General features: G+C 41.8%; 1 protein-coding gene across 1 annotated transcript in view; it reads right to left on the bottom strand.

The window, feature by feature from the left end:
- kcnh5a (potassium voltage-gated channel subfamily H member 5a) overlaps positions 1-26,186 on the bottom strand; it is a 76,935-nt gene that overhangs the window by 5,457 nt on the left and 45,292 nt on the right. Inside the window, exons 6-7 of the mRNA XM_090183044.1 lie at positions 15,297-15,549; positions 13,464-13,660 (exon numbers count right to left, since the gene is read on the bottom strand). Coding sequence (XP_090039170.1) covers positions 13,464-13,660; positions 15,297-15,549 — 450 coding nt within the window. The remainder of the gene's footprint in view (positions 1-13,463; positions 13,661-15,296; positions 15,550-26,186) is intronic.

The raw sequence follows: 26,186 nt of genomic DNA, 5'->3' as shown, positions 1-26,186 counted from the left end.
TGTCAAATCTAAATCATAGGTCAAGAAACAAATACAAAATCAGTCATGTCTGTTGTTTTGGTCCGTCCACAGATTTTCATCAACATCACAGGTGATATTCTCCTTGACCAGACAGCGGGGGAAATATCTTCTGGCATTACACATCCACCCCTGACAGGGCTCTGCTGGAATGCCACCACAGGCCTCCTCCATTGCCTGGAGAAGGGCCATATGTTCATGGGGTTTGCGATCATACGCCTACCGCTGCCATGCTGAAAACAACTCGTCAATGGGGTTGAGAAATGGGGAATATGGTGGGTGATAGAGAATTGTAATCCTAGGATGGTCACGGAACCAGTTGTAGACCTGAGCATCCCGATAGAAAAAGATTGTTGTGTAAGGTGTTCAGGAAATTAAGGAGATGGGCAGTGTTGTATGATCACAAGGGTGGCATGGCGATGGAGGACCATATTGTGGCTCATAGCTGTATATATGGTGACATTTCCCCTGCACTGGCCAGGTACCTCAATGATAGCACGTTGACCAATGATGTTCCTTCCTCTACTCCTCGTCTTCGCCAAATTGAATCCAGCCTCATCTATGAATTTGATTTCCTGGGGCATGGGACTTGCATCCAAATCCATGATTCTCTGAAATGACAGTGAATACTTGAATTGCTGTATAGTAAAGTTCACTGGCAATGTTTCAAGAGTGTAATACTAGTACATTACTTACTTGCACATATTTGTACCGTTTATCCTTCACTCTTTGGGAATTCCTTTCAAATGGGACTCTGTAGATGTGCTTCATTCGGAGATGGTGTTTCTTAAGGATGCAGGCTATGGTTGGAAAATGGCAGGGTTTTCAATAATCTGTTGTTGGATTTCCCGCAGTCTTATGGCATTTGCACAGTGGCAGCCTCCTGTTAGTCTGTAAATAGACGCGTTCTACCTCCAAGTGGTGATCGTCTTTCAGTTCCACAACAACAAAATAGCATACAGTACAGTGAACACGACAGTAATACAGTATAAAAGATAAACATGTTACAAAGTCATATGGCTCTCAATTTCATACATACAGTACATGAAACATGGACTTTGTTTCTCCTTACATTATGTATTGGAATCTACCGTCTTTACTGTGCTTTACGTTGTTCTACTGTCATGTAGTAAAAGTAGCAGATAGGTCCAATGTCTGCAGTACATTCCTATTATCATTTTGGAACGTCCAGATGATGGACACTACGGGGAAGCGGCTCAGATTGGGCTGCACTCTCTGCCCAACCTCTCTCAGGGTCAAACCATGGTTGACGACATGGTCCACCACGGTCGCCCGAATTTCTCGGTCTTCCTCCACCTCTACCTCCACCTCCATCTCTACCCCTACCTCCACCTCCACCTCCACCCGCACCTCCACCTCCAGCTCGATCTCTCTCTGCCAATTTTGCTTCCATTGTTCTCGAAATACAGAAGTACTCACCTGTGGCCTTTTTATCCATACCAAGGGTGTGATTGCAAAGTGAACATTTACGCATTTAACGTTTGCACATGTGAAAGTGATCAATTGGTAATTGAACTTAGCTTGTTGAAGAGTGTTGCTTTTCATTTGCACACAAGATATTTTAGCTGTGAAGGTTATGCCAAAGGTAGAGAATTGTGTGTTGTGTTTGGTCAAATATTTGGTATAGAATTGCAATCTGAGTGTAAAGCAAAACATGTGCCAGTAGTATTGCAGATTTGGTGTATGGTTCTGCTAAATGAGTTACAGGCTTGGGTCATTGTGCTTCATGGGCCAGTTTTAGTGTGTAAAGAATTGGAAAAAACTATAATAGAGGTAAAAATAGAGCAGTGCTTGTCCCTGGTTATCCCTTCATGGTCTTTTAGCACCCCTACATGTTCTGCCATTGCATGTTACTTCTCATCAACCAGGGAGCCTCCTGGGAAACAATAAATTCAGCCCCCCCTGCCACTTCAAATGGATTAAACTGCCACGTTTTTACTTAGTCGCTTTAGAGACTAACTGTGGGAGAGAGAAAGATCAAAAGACAGTGGCTGCCAAGGTTACGTTGGGATAACTTGTTTCTGCATTAAATCGGCGCAATCAGAAACGAGAAAACACTTATTTTCTTTCTTGTATATAAAACTGGAAACTACTGAAAAATGGCTTGTTTTTGCATATAAAGCAAAAAAATACTTCATGTCCCTTACAAAATAAGAGTTCTAAATCCATTCTATTAATCTATTGTCTATTAATTAACCTATTAATAGCTGTCCATTACATGCCAAGGTAAGTAAGTAAGTGAGTGAGTGAGTGAGTTGAAGTGATGCCCAGGTCCTGTCCAGAAACAAAAAAATTCTGATCTTGGATTTGCTATTCTTTTCTACATAATGCTGCGTTCGTAACCAACTGGGAGGTGGAAATTTACCACCTATGAAGTTGTAAATTCCAGTTAGATGCATTCACGTGCTTTGATTTATTTTGATTGAACTTTTATTTAACTAGGTAAGTCAGTTTAGAACCAATTCTTATTTACAATGACGGCCTACCAAGAGCCAAAAAAAGCCTGCCAGGACATGGGTTGGGAAAACTCTTTGAGAAACGTTGATTGGCTAATGGCCAACAATCTGCGTAAGCCGTAACTAAAAGTACAGCTATCATTCTTGTAAAGAAATTATAATGAAAAAACAAACATTAATTGATTTATTTTGATAAATAATGTTTTGTTGTTGCATTTAACTGCTAAACTGATGTTATCGAGGTCATTTCCTTAGTAGGTGACGTCAGAGGTCACCATGTGGGAGAAGTGGGAACTCAGGATCCATGTTCCCTCTATTTTTTTCCGGCACTGAGCAAATTTCAGGTCTTCTGAGCACAAACTTGAACATTGTGAAAATTCTGTGCAACTTCCAGCGGCGGTTTACTGTGAACACTGAGGCTGTATTCTCTTTAAGTTACAGTATTAGACTGTGGTCAAGTAAGGTACTGTGGCTATTTGATCATAACGTAGGCTGACCAGAGTGGCTTAGCATCAAAATGGAGAAAAAGCATACCTTAACATTTTAAAACCTCTTAAGGATCGGACCCAATACATACATTTTATGTATGGGTGGACCCGGGAATTGAACACACTACCCTGGCATTACAAGCATCATGCTCTACGAAACTGAGATATAAAGGACCACTGTTGTTTGATGCAAGAAACCACTTTACAAAATAAAATGCATTATTATTCCCATACCATTATTACAGAGAATCAGACAAAATCATGCTACCCTCTGTCTATTGGCTATTTAGCTTCTTCAAGCCTTTTTAAAAATACAACAATGCCCCTTTAAGACAAAAAAAGCTATTTTCATACTCACTTGTGAAAAACGTCTAGAAATGTACAAAGGATAAGAACAAATGTGCACAGTTGGCTACATGCAGCTCTCGCTTTGATCTCAAAAAATGACCGCTCATGCTGTAAACACAGTCCCGTTCAACGTGAATGGCACAGATCCATATATGGCAATGGTCTATTTGCATATAGTCCTACTGTAGCTCTGATTGTTTTTTCTGCACTGGTCTGTGTAGAGTACGGTCTGAGTCTTGAGTGTCAATGCAATAGAATCCTGCTCTTGCATAGTTAGTTCTGCGAACAAAATCTTGCATAGTTTGTTCTGTTTCGGTATGTTGCATTGAAAGTGGATGATATTGATTGATTCCATCACAATTCTCACAGTAAAGGGAAACGTAGTGTGTTCACTAAAGGGGAAAACTCTAGACAGTTGAGTGAAGTAGTTCAATCTCGTGCAGGTTGATATTTCTTCTGTGCGGCAGTCCCGGGGAGTTGCGTTCCCGCAGATTAGAGGGAACATTGCTCAGGAAAAACAGACGAGTTTCTCACTACTAATTACCAGTTAGAAGGCTGTTCATGGGGATTTGTCCCAGTCGTATGTGATAAATTCCCACTTGGTCATGAATGCAGCACACTTTCATGGTAGTTTTTTGTAACTTTATTCAACTAGGCAAGTCAGTTAAGAACACATTCTTATGACAGCCAACCGGGGGACAGTGGGTTGATTGCCTTGTTCAGGGGCAGTACGACAGATTTTTACCTTGTCAACTCGGGGATTCAATCAACCTTTCGTCCACTGGCCCAAAGTTCTAACCACTAGGCTACCTGCCGCCCCATTGACTCTCCCATTTAACTGCCCCTAATTGACACTTTTTATGCTACAAGTTTTGAGTCCATTGGAGAGGATCATTTTGAGCAAAGTGAGGTGTAGAATCACTGATCTACAAATAGTATTCCCTGCCTAATAATAGATTTTGTGCAGTCAAGATTCGCAGAGCTATGCCTCCCCTGACCCCGCCAAACACACGCACACCAGGAGGCTGAAAGCAGTATGGGTCAGCCGCAGAACAGTGCCCCTGGAGCAGATTAGATAGTTAAATTACTTGCTCAAGGGCAAAAGGCAGAAGGTGGCACCTGAAACTCTGATTCCAGCAACCCTCCAGTTGCCAGCTCACTCTCGCCAAATTTTTCCTTGTCCGTTATTGGGTCCAAAACAGCAAAGCTCTTGTTACTGGCCTACTGAAATATCCAGCAATTCACAGACGTGACATCTGTGATAGGATATTGAGTAATATATCTCTGATGGGCGTACATATAATGAAATCGTCTCCATCCTCATTTTCTCCATCTCTGGACCCTTTTTGACTCTGGGTTTCTGTGCTGCCCTTAGCGATGCTTTGATTATATACAGTATTACTTAGATCAGTGCATTCGGAAAGTATTCAGACCCCTTGACACTTTTCTAATTTTGTTATGATACAGCCTTATTTTAAAATTGATTTGGTTTTTTCCTCATCAATCTAACAATACCCAATAATGACAAAGCGAAAACAGGTTTGTAAATGTATTACAAATAAAAATCAGAAATAACTTATTTACAAAAGTATTCAGACCCTTTGCAATGAGACTCAAAATTGAGCTCAGGTGCATCCTGTTTCCATTGATCATCCTTGATATGTTTCTAAAACTTGATTGGAGTCTACCTGTGGTAAATTCAGTTGATTGGACATGATCTGGAAAGGCACACACCTGTCTATATAAGGTCCCACAGTTGACAGTGCATGTCAGGGTACCCCAACAAATTCTGCAACATTGAAAGTCCCCAAGAACACAGTGGCCTCCATCATTTTTAAATGGAAGAAGTTTGGAACCACCAAGACTCTTCCTAAAGCTGGCTGCCTGACCAAACTGAGCAATTGGGGGAGAAGGGACTTGGTCAAGAACCCGGTGGTCACCTTGATCGAGCTCTAGAGTTCCTCTATGGAGATGGGATGACTTTTCAGAAGGACAACCATCTTCCTAGCACTCCACCAATCAGGCCTTTATGGTAGAGTGGCCAGCCAAAAGCCACTCCTCAGTAAAAGGCACATGACAGCCCGCTTGGTGTTTGCCAAACGGCACCTAAAGAACTCTCAGACCTTGAGAAACAAGATTCTCTGGTCTGATGAAGCCAAGATTGAACTCTTTGGCCTGAATGCCAAGTGTCACGTCTGGAGGACAACTGGCACCATCCCTACAGTGAAGCATTGTGGTGGCAGCATCATGTTGTGGGGAGGTTTTTCAACGGAAGGGACTGGGAGACTAGTCAGGATCGAGGCAAAGATGAACGGAGCAAAGTACAGAGAGATTCGTAACAAAAACCTGCTCCAGAGTGCTCAGGACTTCAGACTGGGGCAAAGGTTCACCTTCCAAGGGGACAACAACCCTAATCACACAGCTAAGACAATGCAGGAGTGTCTTCGGGACAAATCTCAATGTCCTTTAGTGGCCCAGCCAGAGCCCTGAATTGAACCCAATCGAACATCTCTGGAAAGACTTGAGAATAGCTGAGCAGCGACGCTCCCTATCCAACCTGACAGAGTTCGAGAGGATCTTCAGAGAAGAATGGGAGCAACTCCCCAAAGACAGGTGTGCCAAGCTTGTAGCATCATACCTAAGAAGCCTCGAGGCTTTCATCGCTACCAAACATGCTTCAACAAAGTACTGAGGAAAGAGTCTGAATACGTATGTAAATGTATTATTTCCATTTTTTATTTTAAATACATTTGCAAAAAAATATAATACAATACTCCATATATATGGGGTATTGTGTGTAGATTGATGAGGGACAACCCCAATTTAATCAATTTAGAATAGGGCTGTAATGTAACAAATGTGGAATAAGTCAAGGGGTCTGAATACTTCCCGAATGCACTGTATAGCGTATTTTTCTTAAAGCTTGATGAGAGCATGGTTGTTCAGGGAAGGATGCAGGATAGTTGCTTAGCTTTGAAACATTCTCAGCACATTTAAGGAACTTAACAAAAGAAATGTCATTACTTTAACTGAACATTTCCTAAAAGTTCAAATGTGGTTACATTTCATGTAAATGTTGGTAATGTTCTAGGAATATTCTCCCACTGGTTTGACATTGACAATGTTCTCAAATAGTTCAGAGAACTTTAAGAAACAATGTTCTTCTGTGGAAATTTCATTACTTCAGCATAACCTTTCCTACAGGTTCTCTCATGATTCTATTTAAAGTCATGTTCTCAAATTGTTCAGAGAACGTTAAAACGTTCTATAAAAACACACAAGAGAAATTTAGTAAAGTTCAGAGAACGTTCTAAGAATATTATTTAAAAACATATACAGTACCAATAAAAAGTTTGGACACACCTACTCATTCAAGGGTTTTTCTTTATTTTGACTATTTTCTACATTGTAGAATAATAGTGAAGACATCAAACTATGAAATAACACATGGAATCATGTAGTAACCAAAAAAGTGTTAAACAAATCAAAATATATTTTATATTTGAGATTCCTCAACGTAGCCACCCTTTGCCTTGATGACAGCTTTGCACACTCTTGGAATTCTCTCAACCAATTTCATGAGATAGTCACCTGGAATGCATTTCAAACAACAGATGTGCTTTGTTAAAAGTTCATTTGTGGAAATTCTTTCCTGCTTAATGCATTTGAGCCAATCAGTTGTATTGTAACAAGGTAGGGGGAGTATGCAGAAGACAGCCCTATTTGGTAAAAGACAAAGTCCATATTATGACAAGAACAGCTCAAATAAGCAAAGAGAAATGACAGTCCATCATTACTTTAAGACATGAAGGTCAGTCGATATGGACAATTTCACGAACTTTGAAAGTTTCTTCAAGTGCAGTCCCAACAACCATCAAGCGCTATGATGAAACTGGCTTTCATGAGGGCCGCAACGGGAAAGGAAGGCCCAGAGTTACCTCTGCTGCAGAGGATAAGTTCATTAGAGTTAACTGCACCTCAGATTGCAGCCCAAATAAATGCTTCACAGAGTTCAAGTAACAGACACATCTCAACATAAACTGTTCAGATGAGACTGTGATTCAGGCCTTCATGGTCAAATTTCTGCAAAGAAACCACTACTAAAGGACACCAATCAGAAGAAGAGACTTGCTTGACCCAAGAAACACGAGCAATGGACATTAGACAGGTGGAAATCTGTCCTTTGGTCTGATGAGTCCAAATTTTAGATTTTTGGTTCCAACCGCCGTGTCATTGTGAGACGCAGAGTAGGTGAACGGATGATCTCCGCATGTGTGGTTCACACTGTGAAGCATGGAGGAGGAAGGGTGATGGTGCGTTGCTGGTAACACTGATTTATTTAGAATTCAAGGCACATTTATGTAACATGGCTACCACAACATTCTACAGCGATACACCATCCCATCTGGTTTGCACTTAGTAGGACTATCATTTGTTTTTCAACAGGACAATGACCCAACACCTCCAGTCTGTGTAAGGGCTATTTTACCAAGAAAGAAAGTGATGGAGTGCTGCATAAGATGACCTGGCCTCCACAATCACCCGATCTAAACCCAATCAAGACTGTTGGAAAAGTATTCCAGGTGAAGGTGGTTGAGAGAATGCTGAGAGTGTGCAAAGCACTCAAGGCAAAGGGTGGCTACACCTTTTTGGGTAGTACATGATTCCATATGTGTTATTTCATAGTTTTGATGTCTTCACTTTTATTCTACAATTTAGAAAATAAAAAAAATAAAGAAAAACCCTTGAATGAGTAGGTGTGTCCAAACTTTTGACTGGTATTGTCATATACATTTTGTTCTCAGTATGAATAGAACTCTCTCTATCCTCTATCTTGCTAAGTGTGTTAGACCCACACACTAATTATCCACACCTGATCTCAATGAGTTCTTGTTTCCTTTGAAATAGGTTCTGTTTGAAACAGGGCTGACCCCATTTAGTCGACTGGTCGATTGTTTGGTCGATAGGCTGTTGGTCGGCTGAGATTGTTTTTAGTAGAGTGGTCACAAATGTATTTATTTTTCATAGCACACGCGGCAATTGTCTGATTCGTGCCTAGAATAATCCATTGCAGAGGCCACGGGGAAGGCACAGTACGGCCAAGTTTTGTGCGCGAGCATTGCAAATTATTATTATACCAAATATAAAAATATTTATTTATTTTTACTATAGACATAGGCAACTTAACATTTCACAGACATGGATCCACTAAACTAGGACTTAATACCCAGCCAACATAAAAAATATGAATAAAGACAAAAACCACCACCTCAGACATGCATACATTTCAACAAACATTAAAGAGATCATACATGTTCCCTCAGTTTCCACACCCATCTTGTGGCTGCCATACGGCATAGAGTGGCCCACTTTTTTTCAATATTAAATAATAATGCATTTAATTCCTCCACTGTCTTAACAATGATGGATCATTTGATTTCCAGTTAAGTAAAAAAAAAATGTATTGCAGAGAAAAGAATGGTCCATCCCATTGGGTAGCTCATCGCAACGAAAAAGCATGGCAAATTTTGCTTCCCCGTGTTTTTCATCAGGTTCTACTGAAGGTGATCAGGCCACATGTTGTGTGGACTAAAACAGCATAAAACGGGGTGTATCACAAAGCACGATTAAATAAATTAGCCAGATACAGTAATTTTGAGAAACATTGATAAATAGTTTGGTCTTTTTTTTGGGTCAAATTAACCATTGATAAGCATAGCTTATGAAGCTTGCTAGCTAGTCTTTCTAAACAAATATCTGACTAAATCGGGAAATATAAAATAATTTCTGAATGAAAGTTAACTGGCTAGAGCATCATGCTTTGTGACATTATGTTAACTAGCTATCTCCAGTTAGACAATGTATTTTCACTTATTGCATCTGCATGCTTGTTGCGTTCTCCCTGGTTTCCACAAGCACAAAGTCAAAATTGGCTAAATCGTAAAAATGAATGAAAACAAACGTTACCTTTTTGGTCTTAATTTAAGGTTAGGCATAAGGTTAGCAGTGTGGTTAATATTAGGGTTAAGGTTAGGGTTAGGTTTAAGAAAATACATTGTAGAAATATGAGGGCCATATGACTTGGTAGCTGTAGTAACTGGTGCCAACCGTTCTCCCTGGTGCTGGCTGCTCCTTCTAAATAGTATAATTTAATCTGTTCAAAAAAGTGGCAGCATGTGCAGCAGTCATTCGAATTCAGCCAATCAGAGGCCGCAGTTGTCAATGTAAATATCCATTTTATATGTTTGAAGATTCAATTTTGAGTTGTAAAATTCCATAGGAATGCATATCGTAACACATAATTACTCAAAATTAAAATGTATTCTTACAATGGGACCATAGCAGATTGGTCTGTATCAAGTAATATAATTGGCCTCAATAAACCCAACATGGGATTTTACTACATTATAATGGAATGTATGGAGCAGGTTTAATCAAATCAAAGTTTAATGGTGGCGTACACAGTTTAGCATGTGTTAAAGCGGGTGCAGCGAAATGCTCGTGTTACTAGCTCCTAACAGTGCAACTAAAATGTAAAAAAAAAGTGCACAAATAATCATCAAGAATGTCATAACGAATCCAGTTGACAACCCAAATATCTGTCACGCCCTGATCTGTTTCACCTGTCCTTGTGATTGTCTCTACCCCCCTCCAGGTGTCGCTGATTTTCCCCAGTGTATTTATCCTTGTGATTCCTGTCTCTCTGTGCCAGTTCGTCTTGTATGATTTTCCAAGTCAACCAGCATTTTTCCCGTTCTCCCGCTTTTTGCTATCGAAATGCAATCTATGCATATATACACCAAAAATATATACTAAGAATAACACAGCAGTAGATATATTACAGTGAGCTATGTTGAGAATCCAGTGTATAAATAATCAGTGAAACAAAATGCAAGATACAGTAGTAGATACAGTAGTAGATACAGTGCATTCGGAAAGTATTCAGAAACCTTGACTTTTTCCACATTTTGTTACGTTACAGCCTTATTCTAAAATGGATTAAAATGTTTTTTTTTTCCTCAGAAATCTACAGACAACGCCATCTCCTCCCAAGGAGCCACCATTGGAATGCACAAGGAGTTGCTTCATGGTCTCATGGAAGGGTTCCAGACCTTGGCCGAACAACATGACCTAGTGTTGAACACATTGCTGGAGCAATTCCGCAGGTTTTCTGTTAGGGAGCCTACCACAACGGTTACCTCCCAGCACCTCAGTAACCCGGCTGTTAGCAGCTCCGCCTCCCTGGCCACCCCGGTTTCCCGGGAACCCCACTTTCCTCCCCAGAACACCTTGATGGAGAGTCGGCACTTGTCAGGGGTTTCTCCTCAGTGTTCCCTCATCATCGAGCTGCAGCCCTCCTCCTTCCCCTCGGACCGCTCTAAGATAGCGTACCTCATCACGCTGATGTCCGGGAGGGCTCTCGCCTAGGCTACGGCAGTATAGGAACAACAGTTGTCCGCATGCTTCAGTCTGGAGGAGATGGTGGGGGAGGTAAAGATGGTTTTCGATGCTCCATTGTCCCGGAGAGAGGCTGCACAGAAGTTACTCCAGCTTCGGCAAGACTCCCGCAATGTGGCAGACTATAAGGGGGATTTCCGCATGTTGGCAGCTGAGAATGCCTGGAACCCTGAAGCGCTGTTCAACATGTTCCTGCGCGGCGTTTCGGAGGAATTAAAGGATGAGCTCGCAGCCCGGGAACTACTGACAGATCTCGACTCGCTCATCGCCTTGACCATTTGGCTCGATGGACAACTATGGGAACGAAGGAAAAAGAGGAGATTCAATTTCACTTGCCTGCCCAAGGATTCCACCTCGCCTCCGAGGCATCCCGAAAGGCCCCGACAGCACCGTTGCTGAGAGAACCCGAGGCTACCAGAGTTCCCATGAGAGTCTCCGAAGTCTGCCGATTCACCTCTTCCAGAGCCAAAGCAACTAGGCAGAGCTAGGCTGTCTCCAGACGAATACAGGCTTCACACTAAGAATTGCCTGTATTGCAGGACTAGTCATTTCGTCTCCACCTGTCCACTAAAAGACCAGGCTCAACAGTAGGAGCGAGTACTCTCTCCCCTTACTCGCACCCCTTTTCATGCTATTTTGGTATGGGGGAGCCAGTCAAAATCTCTACGGGTACTCATCGACTCCGGGGCCGATGAGAGGGGGGGGGCTAGATAACTGGATGTTTGTTCCTGATGGGTCCTCTCCTCGTTCCTGGAGTGGGCCCACTCTTCCAGGCTTGCCTACCACCCGGGCTCCCGTTGGACCCTGACCTTTGTGCAACAATGCTTTTGGTGGCCTACCATGGTTCCTGACATTTGTCACCGCATGCACGATCTGTGTGCAGAACAAGACTCCTCGGCAAGCACCGGCTGGTCTATTTCAACCTCTGCCTGTCCCTCACCATCCCTGGTCTCACATATCCCTGGACTTTGTCATGGGTCTCCCCTTGTCTGATGGCAACACTGCCATCCTGACAGACAGTAGTGGACCGGTTTTAAGCCGCCCACTTCATTCCTCACCCCAAGCTACCCTCTGCCAAAGAGACAGCCCAGCTCATGGTGCAGCACATCTTCTGGATCCATGGACTCCCAGTGGACATGGTCTCTCACCAGGGTCCTCAGCTCTCGTCCCGTCAGCCAGCCTGTCCTCAAGGTTCCACCCCCAGTCCAACAAGCCAACCAAGATCTCGTTGGAGCGAGCCAACCTAGAGGGAGCGAGCGAACCAAGACCTGGAGACGACTCTTCGCTGCCTCGGTCCCCACTAACCCCACCGACTGGAGCCAGCAACTAGTGTGGGTCGAATACTCCTGCATCACCCTTCCTTTCTCTGCCACAGGTCTCTCGCCCTTTGAGCGTTCCCAGGGTGATCAGCCCCCACTCTTCCCTGAGCAAGAGGAAGAGGTCGGCATACCTTCAGCCCAGATGTTTGTCCACCACTGTCGTCATACCTGGAAGAGAGCCCGGTCGGCCCTTCAAGACCATCTCCAGGTATTGACAACAAGCGGACCGCCACTGGACCCTGGCTTCCCGGTATCGTCTCGGGCAGAAGGTATGGCTGTCCACCCGGGATCTGCCCCTCCGGGTGGAGTCCCGCAAACTTTCCCCCTGGTTTATCGGCCCTTTTCCCATCTCCAAGGTCATTAGTCCCTCTGCTGTTTGTCTTCTGTTGCCCCGTACCCTCTGTATACATCCCACTTTTCATGTGTCTAGAATCAAACCCATGTCTCACAGCCCTTTGTCTCCTGTTTATACAAGTTTTCCACTAGTGTGTTTGATTTGTACAGCAGCATGTCCGAGTTGGTGGAAGTTGACTCAGATTTAGAAATCCCAAAGCCAACACTGGCTACACTCATGAACTTTTCAGCCAGGTTTGCTGTCATGACTGACTTAGCGAGGTCATCTACAAACCACAGCACTGACCATTTCTATATCAAATGTCAACTCCCTCCTCCCAAGACATGCTTCTGTGGAAATCAAACAGACCTGTGAAAGTATATTGTAGAAAATAGTTAAATGCACCCGGATTGAATTACACAGACCAACTCAGACCAAACAGTATCCCTGGGAAGTATTTTTGACAAGTTAAATGGTCTCTCTTCCAATGTGACACACACTCGTAATACTGCAGGCTTTCTGACATTCATTGATTATTTTTGAATCGTTCATGGACCTCAATTTGAAAACATAAACTCAATGCATTCATGCTCGAGTAGAATGTCTTAGGAAAGGAGACATGAGACATGAAGAAAGACATTGACAGGAAGAGAGAGTACACATTCTGGACACCTTAGACTGAGTTCACCTACAGTAAATGTGCTCACTTCAGCCTAAGTCACTCAAACTTCATAATGTGGTTAAAAAAAAATTTAAAACAGTTTTGATTTTCTCATAACAGTGTTCTGTAAGGGAGAGGAATTAAACAATGAAGCGCATTCATGCACCCCCCCCCCCCGCCAACACACCACACACACCCTTACACACACACACATAAATATGAAATGATCAACTGAACCTGCCCCAAAAACTCTAAATGTGCAGAAGCTGAATTGCAATATAAAACGTTCCACCAGCTGAGATAGGAATCAGGTGTGCTGCTGTCTTGTCTGTTGTGTTAATGAATGTGCATATTCCTTACCCGTTTGCGCAAATTGCAGGTGAGAATTAGGTTGCGGGAGAATGTGTTGGCAAAAGCCGTGTAGAACTCCAACACCTTCAGCAGAGCATCTCTCCGAATTACGTGCAAGTCGCAGTAGGTGAGAGCCCGCACATTGGCACAAGCATGTGCCAGATTAGCTTCCTTCCAGAAGACATCCCCAAACACATCTCCCTTACCTGGGGAACAGGAAAAGTAGCATTACTTTGGGAAAAAAACACCCAAAAACAATTTGTTACTAGTTAGGTTTCCCTGCAATTGGTAACAGATTTTCATGCGAATATTCTAAAATAAAGAAAATATGCAAATTCTCCCACCAGTGGTGTGTTTCCATCAAACGGACTTTGTGCTGATAAAAACCAGTACCTGATGATGTAATGCACACAAATGTCAAAATCTAATGTTCAGTGTGTAATATCGTCACAAAAACTGTTGCATTAAATAGCAAATGTGCCTACTCTGACAAATTATCTGTTTGCATTTATAAAATGAGGTGGTTAGTATCATCAACAAAGTAACTTAAGGAAAAGTGTTGCTTTGCCACCCTCTCCAGCCTTTCAAACTTAAAGGCCTGGTGCAGTCAAACACATTAATAGACCAATAACAAACAGCGTTCCAAACCTCTCTGGCAATAACATTTTGTTTTCAGTTTTCTCCTCCCTGCTCAGGCCACTCTAAGAGCAAAATTCTTGCTTGAGAAATGGTTCTTTGCTCAGAAGCTATTTTTGTTTCTACTTAATTGTTACCCAGAAATGATTTGATATTGAGATAAAAACAGCGGCATTGGGCCTTTAAGCACAATGACAGAGCAAAGCGATTGTTGTGTGTGTAGTTATTCCACAATTCAAAATCTAGAAAAAACTTGGTAGAGGGAACACTTCAGGGAGTTTTAAAGGTAACTCATGCAAGGAAGATTCCCTGCTGTTCAATGGTTATTGTGTTGATTCTCAAAAAATCTAATTCATAGGAAGTGTTTAAAAAGCTGTTCGCCGGCATTAAACACAACATTTAAAAAAAACTCTGGTTACTCTGATTAATCCATCAGTGACAAGCAAACACATCTACAGACAGCCAGCAACAATACAGTACACAGTCGGCTCGAGTGGACTAATCACCGTAATCAGTGGCTTTTTAACCGATTGTGTTCAAAGCCAGCGAACATTGGGGCAGTTCACCAAAATTACACATTGGTTTCCTTACCCTGTAAGCAGTCTATGGACAAGGTACGACAGCAGGTATAGCAGCATTTTCTAGTTTAATGTCCAAATTATCCTAAAGTATGTCAAATTGATTGTATAGCTCAATGAAGTTACTTATTTTCATTTGGACAATGTGTGCCACAAATTGTAAAACGTTAGCGTTTGGAACAGTGGCCAGATTGGTGTACCTCACATGAGCTACCGTTAAACATGCTGAAGTGTTCCCCCTTACCTTTCGTATTCGTAACTGATGTGTATTTTGTATTCTGCAGAGATTATTTGAAAAATAGACCTTTGTCTCAACATGACTCCCTGTCAAAATAAAGAAATACATATATTTTTTTTATAAAACATAGCTCTCTCTCATACCTTGTCAATAGACAGCTTACAGGGTAAGGACATTTGGGTGAACTATCCCTTTAAACACTGCTGAACTTTGCCTTGAGAGCATAGTATAACTGTCCTTCCCTATAATAACAAAAATCGATCTATTGCTTCAAAATGTCAATTTCATAGATTGTCATTCAATGAAAAGCACTATCAGGGTATTGTAAGACAAACATAATTAATTGATTCCGAATTAATCCGGGGTGGCACAGATCCCAGCGGTGCTTACCTAGAATGGCGATGACCTCGTCGTCCTGAATAACTTCCAATGACCCGGATACTACAAAGCAAAGGGTGTCAACACTTTCGCCAGCGTGGAATATGAGGTCCCCTGGGGCGCAGTGTGTGGTTTGGAACTCAACCGCTAGAGAGCGCAAGCAGCCATCACTGGCCAGTCGAAATGCTGGGTGCTCATTGAACACCTGTCTATTAAGGTGGACACAGATGTCTGCTCGCATATCTTTGGGACAGATTGACAGGACCTAAAAGGGAGGGTACAAGAGCACAATTTGGTCACACTAACACTGGGATAGTGTTAAAAACAAGTTACAGAGCATCTTCAACAAGAGCAAGCTCAAGAGGTGTCTAATTTATATTGCTCCAGGGGCCGCATTCGTGGCTTACCACCAAACTGTAAAAACAAATACTCCTGTGTCTATTATTTGGGGGATTTTCAATGCTCCCTGACTGTTTAGATTTTTTATGGCTTGTTAGAGGCTGAGACACAGCGAATAGATATACTGTATGATTCCCTGATATTACACACTGAAGCCTGTACATTTGACTATGTTGGTGAGAATCACATTGGCGTGTTCCATATTACCACACCAGTCTTGAAAAGAAAACACTTCAATTCAAGCAAGTTTATAGAACAGTGACTGGTGTAACTGTCACTGACTTTAAATGTACCTTGCGTATTGAGCCGGCATTTGCAGAATTTATCATGAATGCGATCACTGCAAACGCGGGAACATTGCCTTTAAAAGCTGCATTGTTGACAGCTTTATAGACTGAATCACAGCCTATGTTTTTTTTTTAAATTATTCAATGGAATCCCAGTGTCCTCATGTTGTAAAACCTATATTTACAGTTATTGATAGTAAAGTTGCAGGAAAGTAGCGCCCAAAAATGAATTTGTTACAGACCTGGGTTCAATTACTACAATATTTGAAATAATAAAAAATACCTCAGCTGTGTTTGATTGAGATTGCCTAGACCAGGGGTAAGCAACAGGTCAGAATTCAGCAATAAAACTTTTTTGGGGGGGAAGTCTGTTCCCAAGTATTGCCACAAATGAAATAAAAAAAGAGACATTTGATTCTAGCTCTGAGTCTCTACTGTTATCCAATGTAAAAAAAAAAAACATTTCAAATTTTGCAACATAGGACCGAATCCAGGTGGTGGGTCACACATGTTAGGTAATTGAGAATTTTCTTAAATGGAGGCCACAGATGCTCAAATCTAAGATCATTTTAATAGCCTTCTTAGTTTTTATTGATCTGTACAATATATTAAATAATTTAGCTTAGTTTCCAGCATTCAAAATAATAGATTGATCTCTTTAAATCAGCAAAACATGTCACTACAACTTTACTTATCACGACTGGACAATTTGCCTGCCCTAAGTACTATAAACAATATATAAACATTAAGTGGCAATATGTTACTTTTTGGCAACCTGACCAAATTTTCATAGAATTGTGAGTTATAGATCTATCATTCTCATTGAAAGCAAGTCTAAAAAGCAGTAGATCTGTTCTATGTGCGCTATTTCTATGCTTTCGGTTCTTAAGTTTTTAGTTTATTTTGTCACATAAACTGAAATTAGGCAAACTATTCGAGTTTTAGCAACCAGGAAATGGCAGAGCGATTTTTTGCACATAGCAACTTTAATATATGGTATGACATATCACATTTATTGTTTTGCAGTGTATAAACAGTTCAATATTTTCATTAATAAACAGTTCAATATAAACAAAAACACATATGATGGGTAACTAAACTCAGCTAAAAAAGAAATGTCCCTTTTTCAGGACCCTGTTTTCAAAGATAATTCGGAAAAATTCAAATAACTTCACAGATCCTCATTGTTAAGGGTTGAAACACTGTTTCCCATGCTTGTTCAATGAACCATAAACAATTAATGAACATGCACCTGTGGAACGGTCGTTAAGACACTAACAGCTTACAGACGGTAGACAATTAAGGTCAAAGTTATGAAAACATAGGACACTAAAGAGGCCTTTCTACTGACTCTGAAAAACACCAAAAGAAAGATGCCCAGGGTCCCTGCTCATCAGCATGAATGTGCCTTAGGCATGCTGCAAGAAGGCATGAGGACTGCAGATGTGGCCAGGGCAAGAAATTGCAATGTCCGTACTGTGAGACCAAATCAAATCAAATCAAATTTATTTTATATAGCCCTTCGTACATCAGCTGATATCTCAAAGTGCTGTACAGAAACCCAGCCTAAAACCCCAAACAGCAAGCAATGCAGGTGAAGAAGCACGGTGGCTAGGAAAAACTCCCTAGAAAGGCCAAAACCTAGGAAGAAACCTAGAGAGGAACCAGGCTATGTGGGGTGGCCAGTCCTCTTCTGGCTGTGCCGGGTGGAGATTATAACAAAACATGGTCAAGATGTTCAAATGTTCATAAATGACCAGCATGGTCGAATAATAATAAGGCAGAATAGTTGAAACTGGAGCAGCAGCACAGTCAGGTGGACTGGGGACAGCAAGGAGTCATCATGTCAGGTATTCCTGGGGCATGGTCCTAAGACAGCGCTACAGGGAGACAGGACGGACAGCTGATCATCCTCGCTGTGGCAGACCATTTGTAACAACACCTGCACAGGATCAGTACATCCGAACATCACACCTGCGGGACAGGTACAGGATGGCAACAACAGCTGCCCGAGTTACACTAGGAACGCACAAGCCCTCCGTCAGTGCTCAGACTGTCTGCAATAGGCTGAGAGAGGCTGGACTGAGGGCTTGTAGGCCTGTTGTAAGGCAGGTCCTCACCAGACATCACCGGCAACAACATCGCCTATGGGCACAAACCCACTGTCGCTGGACCAGACAGGACTGGCAAAAAAGTGCTCTTCACTGACGAGTAGCGGTTTTGTCTCACCAGGGGTGATGGTCGGATTCACATTTATCGTTGAAGGAATGAGCGTTACACCGAGGCCTGTACTCTGGAGCGGGATCGATTTGGAGGTGGAGGGTCCGTCATGGTCTGGGGCGGTGTGTCACAGCATCATCGGACTGAGCTTGTTGTCATTGTAGGCAAACTCAACGCTGTGCGTTAGAGGGAAGACATCCTCCTCCCTCATGTGGTACCCTTCCTGCAGGCTCATCCTGACATGACCCTCCAGCATGACAATGCCACCAGCCATACTGCTCGTTCTGTGTGTGATTTCCTGCAAGACAGGAATGTCAGTGTTCTACCATGATCAGTGAAGATCCCGGATCTCATTCCCATTGAGCACATCTGGGACCTGTTGGATCGGAGGGTGAGGGCTAGGGCCATTCCCCCCAGAAATGTCCAGGAACTTGCATGTGCCTTGGTGGAAGAGTGGGGTAACATCTCACAGCAAGAACTGGAAAATCTGGTGCAGTCCACGAGGAGGAGATGCACTGCAGTACTTAATGCAGCTGGTGGCCACACCAGATACTGACTGTTACTTTTGATTTTGATCCCCCCTTTGTTCAGGGACACATTATTCCATTTCTCTTAGTCACATGTCTGTGGAACTTGTTCAGTTTATGTCTCAGTTGTTGAATCTTGTTATACAAGAATTATACAAGAATATTGACATACAAATATTTACACATGTTAAGTTTGCTAAAAATAAACGCAGTTGACAGTAAGAGGACGTTTCTTTTTTTGCTGAGTTTATTTATAATTTGAAAGTATTTTTCATGGTTGTAAAGGCGAGGGATGCAAATGCCACAGCAATTCAAGAACATCCCATTTGTTTCTGGAATTACTCCTAAAGTTTGGAAAGCAGGACATGTATTTCCTCGTCACAAGGGCGGGAACCCTATTGACCTAAACATCTACCGCCCTATATCAAAGCTTTCATGTTTGACAAAAATATTAGAAGCATTGATCCTCTCAACTTCTCTCCTTGATATTTTTTTGTTACCCCCTTTTCTCCCCAATTGCTCTATATCCAATTGGTAGTTACAGTCTTGTCCCATCATAAACAACTCCCAATAGGACTCGGGAGAGGCGAAAGTTGAGAGACATGCGTCCTCCGAAACACGACCCTACCAAGCCGCACTGCTTCTTGACACACTGCTCGCTTAACCCGGAAGCCAGTCGCACCAATGTGTTGGAGGAAACAGCACACAACTGGCGACCGAAGTCAGCGTGCATGAGCCCGGCCCGCCACAAGGAGTCACTAGAGTGTTGGGACAAGGACATCTCGGCTGGCCAAACCCTCCCCTCACCCGGACGACGCTGGGCCAATTGTGTGTCGCCTCATTGGCCTCTCGGTTGCGGCCGGCTGTGACACAACTTTTCTCCTTCTTAACCAGGAAGTGTATCTTAAATACAGCCTTATTCTAAAATTGATTAAACAAAACCAATTCCTCATAAATCTACACACGATACCTCATAATGACAAAGCAAAAACAGGTTTTTAGATTAAAAATTTATTAAAAATAGAAGACCCTTTGCTATGAGACTCGAAATTGAGCTCCATTGATCATCCTTGAGATGTTTCTACAACTTGATTGGAGTCCACCTGTGGTAAATTAAATTGATTGGACATTATTTGGAAAGGCACCCACCTGTCTATATTAGGTCCCACAGTTGACAGTGCATTTCAGAGAAAAATCCAAGCCATGAGGTCGAAGCAATTGCCCGTAGAGCTCTGAGACAGGATTTGCGTCAAGGCACAGATCTGGGGAAGTGTACCAAAACATTTCTGCAACATTGAAGGTCCCCAAGAACACAGTGGCCTCCATTATTCTTAAATGGAAGAAGTTTGGAACCACCAAGACTCTTCCTAGAGCTGGCCACCTGGCCAAACTGAGCAATCGGGGGATTAGGGCCTTGGTCAGGGATGTGACCAAGAATTTGATGGTAACTCTGACAGAGCTCCAGAGTTCTGTCGCGATGGGATAACCTTCCAGAAGGACAACCATCTCTGCAGCACTCCACCAATCCGCCTTTATGGTAGAGTGGCCAGACTGAAGCCCCTCCTTAGTAAAACACACATGACTACCCGCTTGGAGTTTGCCAAAAGGCACCTAAAGATTGGGCAAAGGTTCACTTTCTAACAGGACAACGACCCTAAGCACACAGCCAAAACAACGCAGGAGTGGCTTCGGGACCCGATCTAACATCTTTGGAGAGACCTGAAAATAGCTGTGCTGCGATGCTCCCCATCCAAAAAAACTCCCCAAATACAGGTGTGCCAAGTTTGTAGCGTCATACCCAAGAAGACTCAAGGCTGTAATTGCTGTCCAAGGTGCTTCAAAAAGTGCTCAGTAAAGGGTCTGAATACCTGTGTAAATGTGATATTTCAGTTGTTTTTTTTAATACATTTGCCAACATTTCTAAAAACCTGTTTTTGCTTCGTCATTATGGGGAAATATTGACAGGAAATAAACAATTTAATCAATTTTAGAATAAGGCTGTAACGTAACAAAATGTGGAAAAAGTGAAGGGGTCTGAATACTTTCCGAATGCACTTTAAATACCTTGTCACTGGATCGTTGACAAGTTGTCATTTAAAACACATGTAGATGAGCTAACAAAGACACTGAGAATAAAACTGGTTTTCTACTGCAGAAATAAGTTGTGCCTTTCGCTTGATAGTAGAAAACAATTTGTTCAGTCAACTTTTTTGTCAGCCCTAGACTATGACAACATAACCTATATGAACGCCGCTGCCACTTCTTTAGACTATTGGATACTGTTTATTATAGTGCACTCCCCTTTATTACATGTGACCGATTTTGCACATACAGTTGAAGTCAGAAGTTTATATACACTTAGGTTGGAGTCATTAAAACTCGTTTTTCAACCACTCCACAAATTTCTTGTTAATTAACAAACTATAGTTTTGGCAAGTCGGTTAGGACAGCTACTTTGCGTATGACACAAGTAATTTCTCCAACAATAGTTTACAGACAGATTATTTCACTTATAATTCACTGTATCACAAATCCTGTGGGTCAGAAGTTTGCATACACTAAGTTGACTGTGCCTTTCAACAGCTTGGTAAATTCCAGAAAATGATGTTATGGCTTTAGAAGCTTCTGATAGGCTAATTGAAATAATTTGATTCAATTTGAGGTGTACCTGTGGATGTATTTCAAGGCCTACCTTCAAACTCTTGAAGAGTAGGCCTCTTTGCTTGACATCATGGGAAAATCAAAAGAAATCAGCCAAGACCTCAGAACAAATTGTAGACATCCACAAGTCTGGTTCATCCTTGGTAGCAATTTCTAAATGCCTGAAGGTACCACGTTCACCTATATAAACAATAGTACGCAAGTATAAACACCATGGGACCACGCTGCCGTTATACCGCTCAGGAAGTAGACGCTTTCTGTCTCCAAAAGATGAACATACTTTTGTGCGAAAAGTGCAAATCAATCCCAGAACAACAGTAAAGGACCTTGTGAATATGGAGGAAACCGGTATAAAAATATCTATATCCACAGTAAAGCGAGTCCTATATCGACATAACCTGAAAGGCCGCTCAGCAAGGAAGAAGCCACTGCTCCAAAACCGCCATAAAAAAGCCAGACTACGGTTTGCAACTGCACATGGGGACAAAGATCGTACATTTTGGAACAAAAATAGAACTGTTTGGCCATAATGACCATCGTTATGTTTGGAGGAAAAAGGGGGAGGCTTGCAAGCCGAAGAACACCATCCCAACCGTGAAGCATGGAGGCGGTAGCATCATGTTGAAGGGGGTGCTTTGCAGCAGGAGGGACTGGTGCACCTCACAAAATAGATTGCATCATGAGGCAGGAAAATTATGTGGATATATTGAATCAACATCTCAAGACATCAGTCAAGAAGTTAAAGCTTGGTCGCAAATGGGTCTTCCAAATGGACAATGACCCCAAGCATACTTCCAAAGTTGTGACAAAATGGCTTAAGGACAACAAAGTCAAGATATTGGAGTGGCCATCACAAAGCCCTGACCTCAATCCTATAGAAAATTTGTGGGCAGAATTGAAAAAGTGTGTGCGAGCAAGGAGGCCTGCAAACCTGACTTACTTACACCAGCTCTGTCAGGAGGAATGGGCCAAAATTCAAACAACTTATTGTGGGAAACTTGTAGAAGGCTACCTGAAACATTTGACCCAAGATGACCAATTTAAAGGCAATGCTCCCAAATACTAATTGAATGTATGTAAACTTGTGACCTACTGGGAATGTGATGAAAGAAATAGAAGCTAAAATAAATAATTCTCTCTTCTATTATTCTGACATTTCACATCATTAAAATAAAAGTGTTGATCCTAACTGACCTAGAACAGGGAATTTTTACTCTGATTAAATGTCAGGAATTGTGAAAAACTGAGTTTAAATGTATTTGGCTAAGGTGTATGTAAACTTCCGACTTCAACTGTATCTCTGTGATCTGTATCAGAAAGTGGGCTGGCTCTCTCTCACAAGTCATAGAACTTAACATTGTAAATTAACCAAAGTTCTCATGCTAAAACTGCCATATTACCTCACATCGCTCCTAACCTACAGAAATTCAAAATACATTAACTCGCTCACAGAAATGGCTAACTGTGGGGGGTGACATTCAACTTGTTGTCACTGATTTACAGGTAACTGACATAATAAAGGAAACACTTCAGTAAATGAGCGATACAAATTATATTTAAAGCAGTTGCTTCCACACAGGTGTGATTCCTGAGTTAATTAAGCAAATAACATCCTGTCATGCTTAAGGTAATTGTGACGAAGCTGACTCAGTAGCACTCGTCACGAATGCTCATTATTTAATTATTCTTACAAATTGTTTAGCACATTCATGTTTCCCCATATCTAGTAATTCATTTATCCTAAATGTTCTGTATATACTGTTGTTCTTTTCCTCTTTTGCCAGTATCATGGCAAGGCTAATTATGTGTTGAGGAAATGTTTAGTCGAGTTGCATTGTGACGCATTTCAGTTTCATATTTAAATGAAGAGATTGACCATTTTGCAATTCACCCAGTGGATGCAATATTCTGGTGCACATGAACACTTGCTACACTGACGGGAAAGAAGTTTGTTTATTTCCATATTGTAATGTGTGCGTCGTAGGTGCGTGGCCCCGTAAGTAATACGTTTTGCCGTCTGTTGGCCTTCAGAACTATTGTTTTTGAAATGTGTATTCATTAATGTAAAGTATTCCCTCCTTGAGGATAAGCCAGGAATGTTTAAGATGTTTATTTAGACGGAATATGCAAATGTGGGTACAATGTTACATGATTTAACATGTCATATTTGGGTAAAGAGCTCCATGGTTAATGATATGGTCCATAGGGAGGAGCCATAGGTATAAAGGTACCTGTTCAACCTGTGAGCAGGAGGGATGTTCTAGCTCTGGTATGTGAGCTGGGTGGGTAGGTTGTCCATCGCCTGGTATACCCTAACTTGATTTAGTTGGTTTGAAAGGGTAGGCCTGATTGAGGCTTAGCCTTTTGATTTATATTCAAACCTGCATTTCAGTGTTTACTTTCTTTTGTCAGTTACTTGTAGGTGAAACGGCCTTCAGGTTTTATGTGCCGCATACATGGAATGAATTTCAGGACACTCTGAGATCAGACTGCCTAGTACCTTTCAGTCATTTCAGGGCATTGGTGGGAGACATGTTCACAGAGTAGCGTATGTGTTTTTTGTCATTTACTTCTGATATCTTGATGGGCTGGGGAAACTGTAGGGGGAAACTGTTTGGTTGATTCATTTCGTATTAATACTGTGTTGTCACGATCGTTTAGAGATGGATTGGACCAAGATGCAACATGGTATGTTTCCATCCTTTTATTTAGAAGAGAAACTTAAAGCACAAAATCAATAAAGAAAATAAATGAAACGTGAAGCTACATGCAGTGCAGAAAGCAACTACACACAAACATAGTCAAGATCACACAAATCACAATGGGGAAAATGGCTACCTAAATATGATCCCCAATCAGAGACAACGACAAACAGCTGCCTCTGATTGGGAACCATACCTGGGCAACATAGAAACATAATCACGTAGATGACCCACCCTAGTCACACCCCGACCTAACCAACATAGAGAATATAAAGCTCTCTATGGTCAGGGCATGACATGTACATGTTTTTTATTTTTTTTATTCAGGGCTCATTTGTAAAGAGACTTGGGTATCAATATGACTCTCTGTTGAAATAAAGGTTAAATAAAGTCTGGTGAGTTAGCGGATAAGTCAGGTTGCTGCCAACCAAGTGGTTGTGAGTTCAAATCTAAGGTGAGGTTGAGGTCCCAAGTGTGCTCACTGTTTAATTGAACATGCACAATGTATGTCATGTTAACAGTGTAATGCAAACCAACGCTTTCTAAAAAGGCTCCAGTAACCTAATGTTGTAGGAACTTACTGTTAACTTAACTTCAAAAAGACGTCACACAAACATTAGCCAGTGATGTTCATATAACCATTAGTCGCTGATGTTCATATGATGTACTGTCAAAAACAAACATTCTTGGAACTTTCTCTCTCCAAATGTTCTTATAGCCATTGTCTGTGTGCCATGCAAGAAATGTTTTTCCAGTGAGATTTTAAAAACACGAATGTGATGTTCCCGCAGTAACGTTACTTGTAGACCAAGTTGTAACCTAATTGAAATGTTCCCTAAAGGTTTGGGAGTTTGTCCAAGCCACTACTTAACCCTAACTAACTTAACCGCAATAAACCATCCATTTGATTCATTATGACCATTGGCTGTACCCCACAGTCCCTCGTCAATCCGTAAACTTAATGGAAGTGTACAATATCTACAACCGCTGTTCCATGCGGAATGAGACCATCAGCTGGACAGCACTTTATGTTAAATCAATACTGTCTGTTCTGTTTAATGTACACTCCTTCAGGGTGGCAATAAAGACAATGAATTAGGAAATCAGTCACATTCTGACTGGATTAATTATGTTGAGCTTACCCTGCATTCAGACACGATAAAAGCGTTCCTGTCATGCTTATCAAAGCTGAACCAGCATTACCAACCATATACAGTAGACTGGGCTATCCGACTCCTGCTCCTATTGCCTAGCACAGTGAAATCAATGGCCAAAATGGCCTTTAATTGGGAATCATACACAAACAGCAACATAGAAAAATAAACCTAGAACCCCACATAGAAATAATAAACTAGACTAAACACCCCTAGTCATGCCCTGACCTACTCTACCATAGAAAATACAGGCTTCCTATGGTCAGGACGTGACACTCCCTGTCAAAACAAAGGTAAACATAAAAAAAGAATGATTTATTGAATAGATGTAATATGGTCTTAGCTATCTAATAATATTTTTCCACTGTGGTGCGGAGCTAGAATCAAACATTATGTTTTCATGAAAAGCCTGGTTCCACATCATTCAAAATAAAGTCAAATCATACCTTATTTTTCACATGAGCCGAATACAACAAGTGTAGACCTTACCGTGAAATGCTTACTCACATGCCCTTAACCAATAGTGCAGTTCAAGAAGAGTTAAGAAAATATTTACCAAATAAACTAAAGTAAAAAATAATAAAAAGTAACACAATAAAATAACAACAACGAGGCTACATACAGGGGGAACTGGTACAGAGTCAGTGTACGGGGGGGGGGGGGGGGTACAGGTAAGTTGAGGTAATTTGTACATATAGGTACAATCAGCGAGTAGCAGCAGTGTACAAAACAAATGGAGGTTTGATTAATTGTTCCACAGTCTTATGGGCTTAGGGGTAGAAGCTGTTCAGGAGCCTTTTGGTCCAAGACTTGGTTCTCCGGTACCGCTTGCCGTGCGGTAGCAGAGAAAACAGTCTATGACTTGGGTGACTGGAGTCTCTAACAATTTTATGGGCTTTCCTCTGACACTGCCTACTATATAGGTCCTGGATTGCAGGAAGCTTGGCCCCAG

The sequence above is a fragment of the Oncorhynchus mykiss genome, chromosome 8 (genome assembly GCF_057628025.1).
Source record: "Oncorhynchus mykiss isolate SJ-2025 chromosome 8, ASM5762802v1, whole genome shotgun sequence".
Lineage (NCBI taxonomy): Eukaryota > Metazoa > Chordata > Actinopteri > Salmoniformes > Salmonidae > Oncorhynchus > Oncorhynchus mykiss.
The sequence above is the reverse complement of the archived record's forward strand: the minus strand, read 5'-3'. Positions and strand labels throughout refer to the sequence as shown.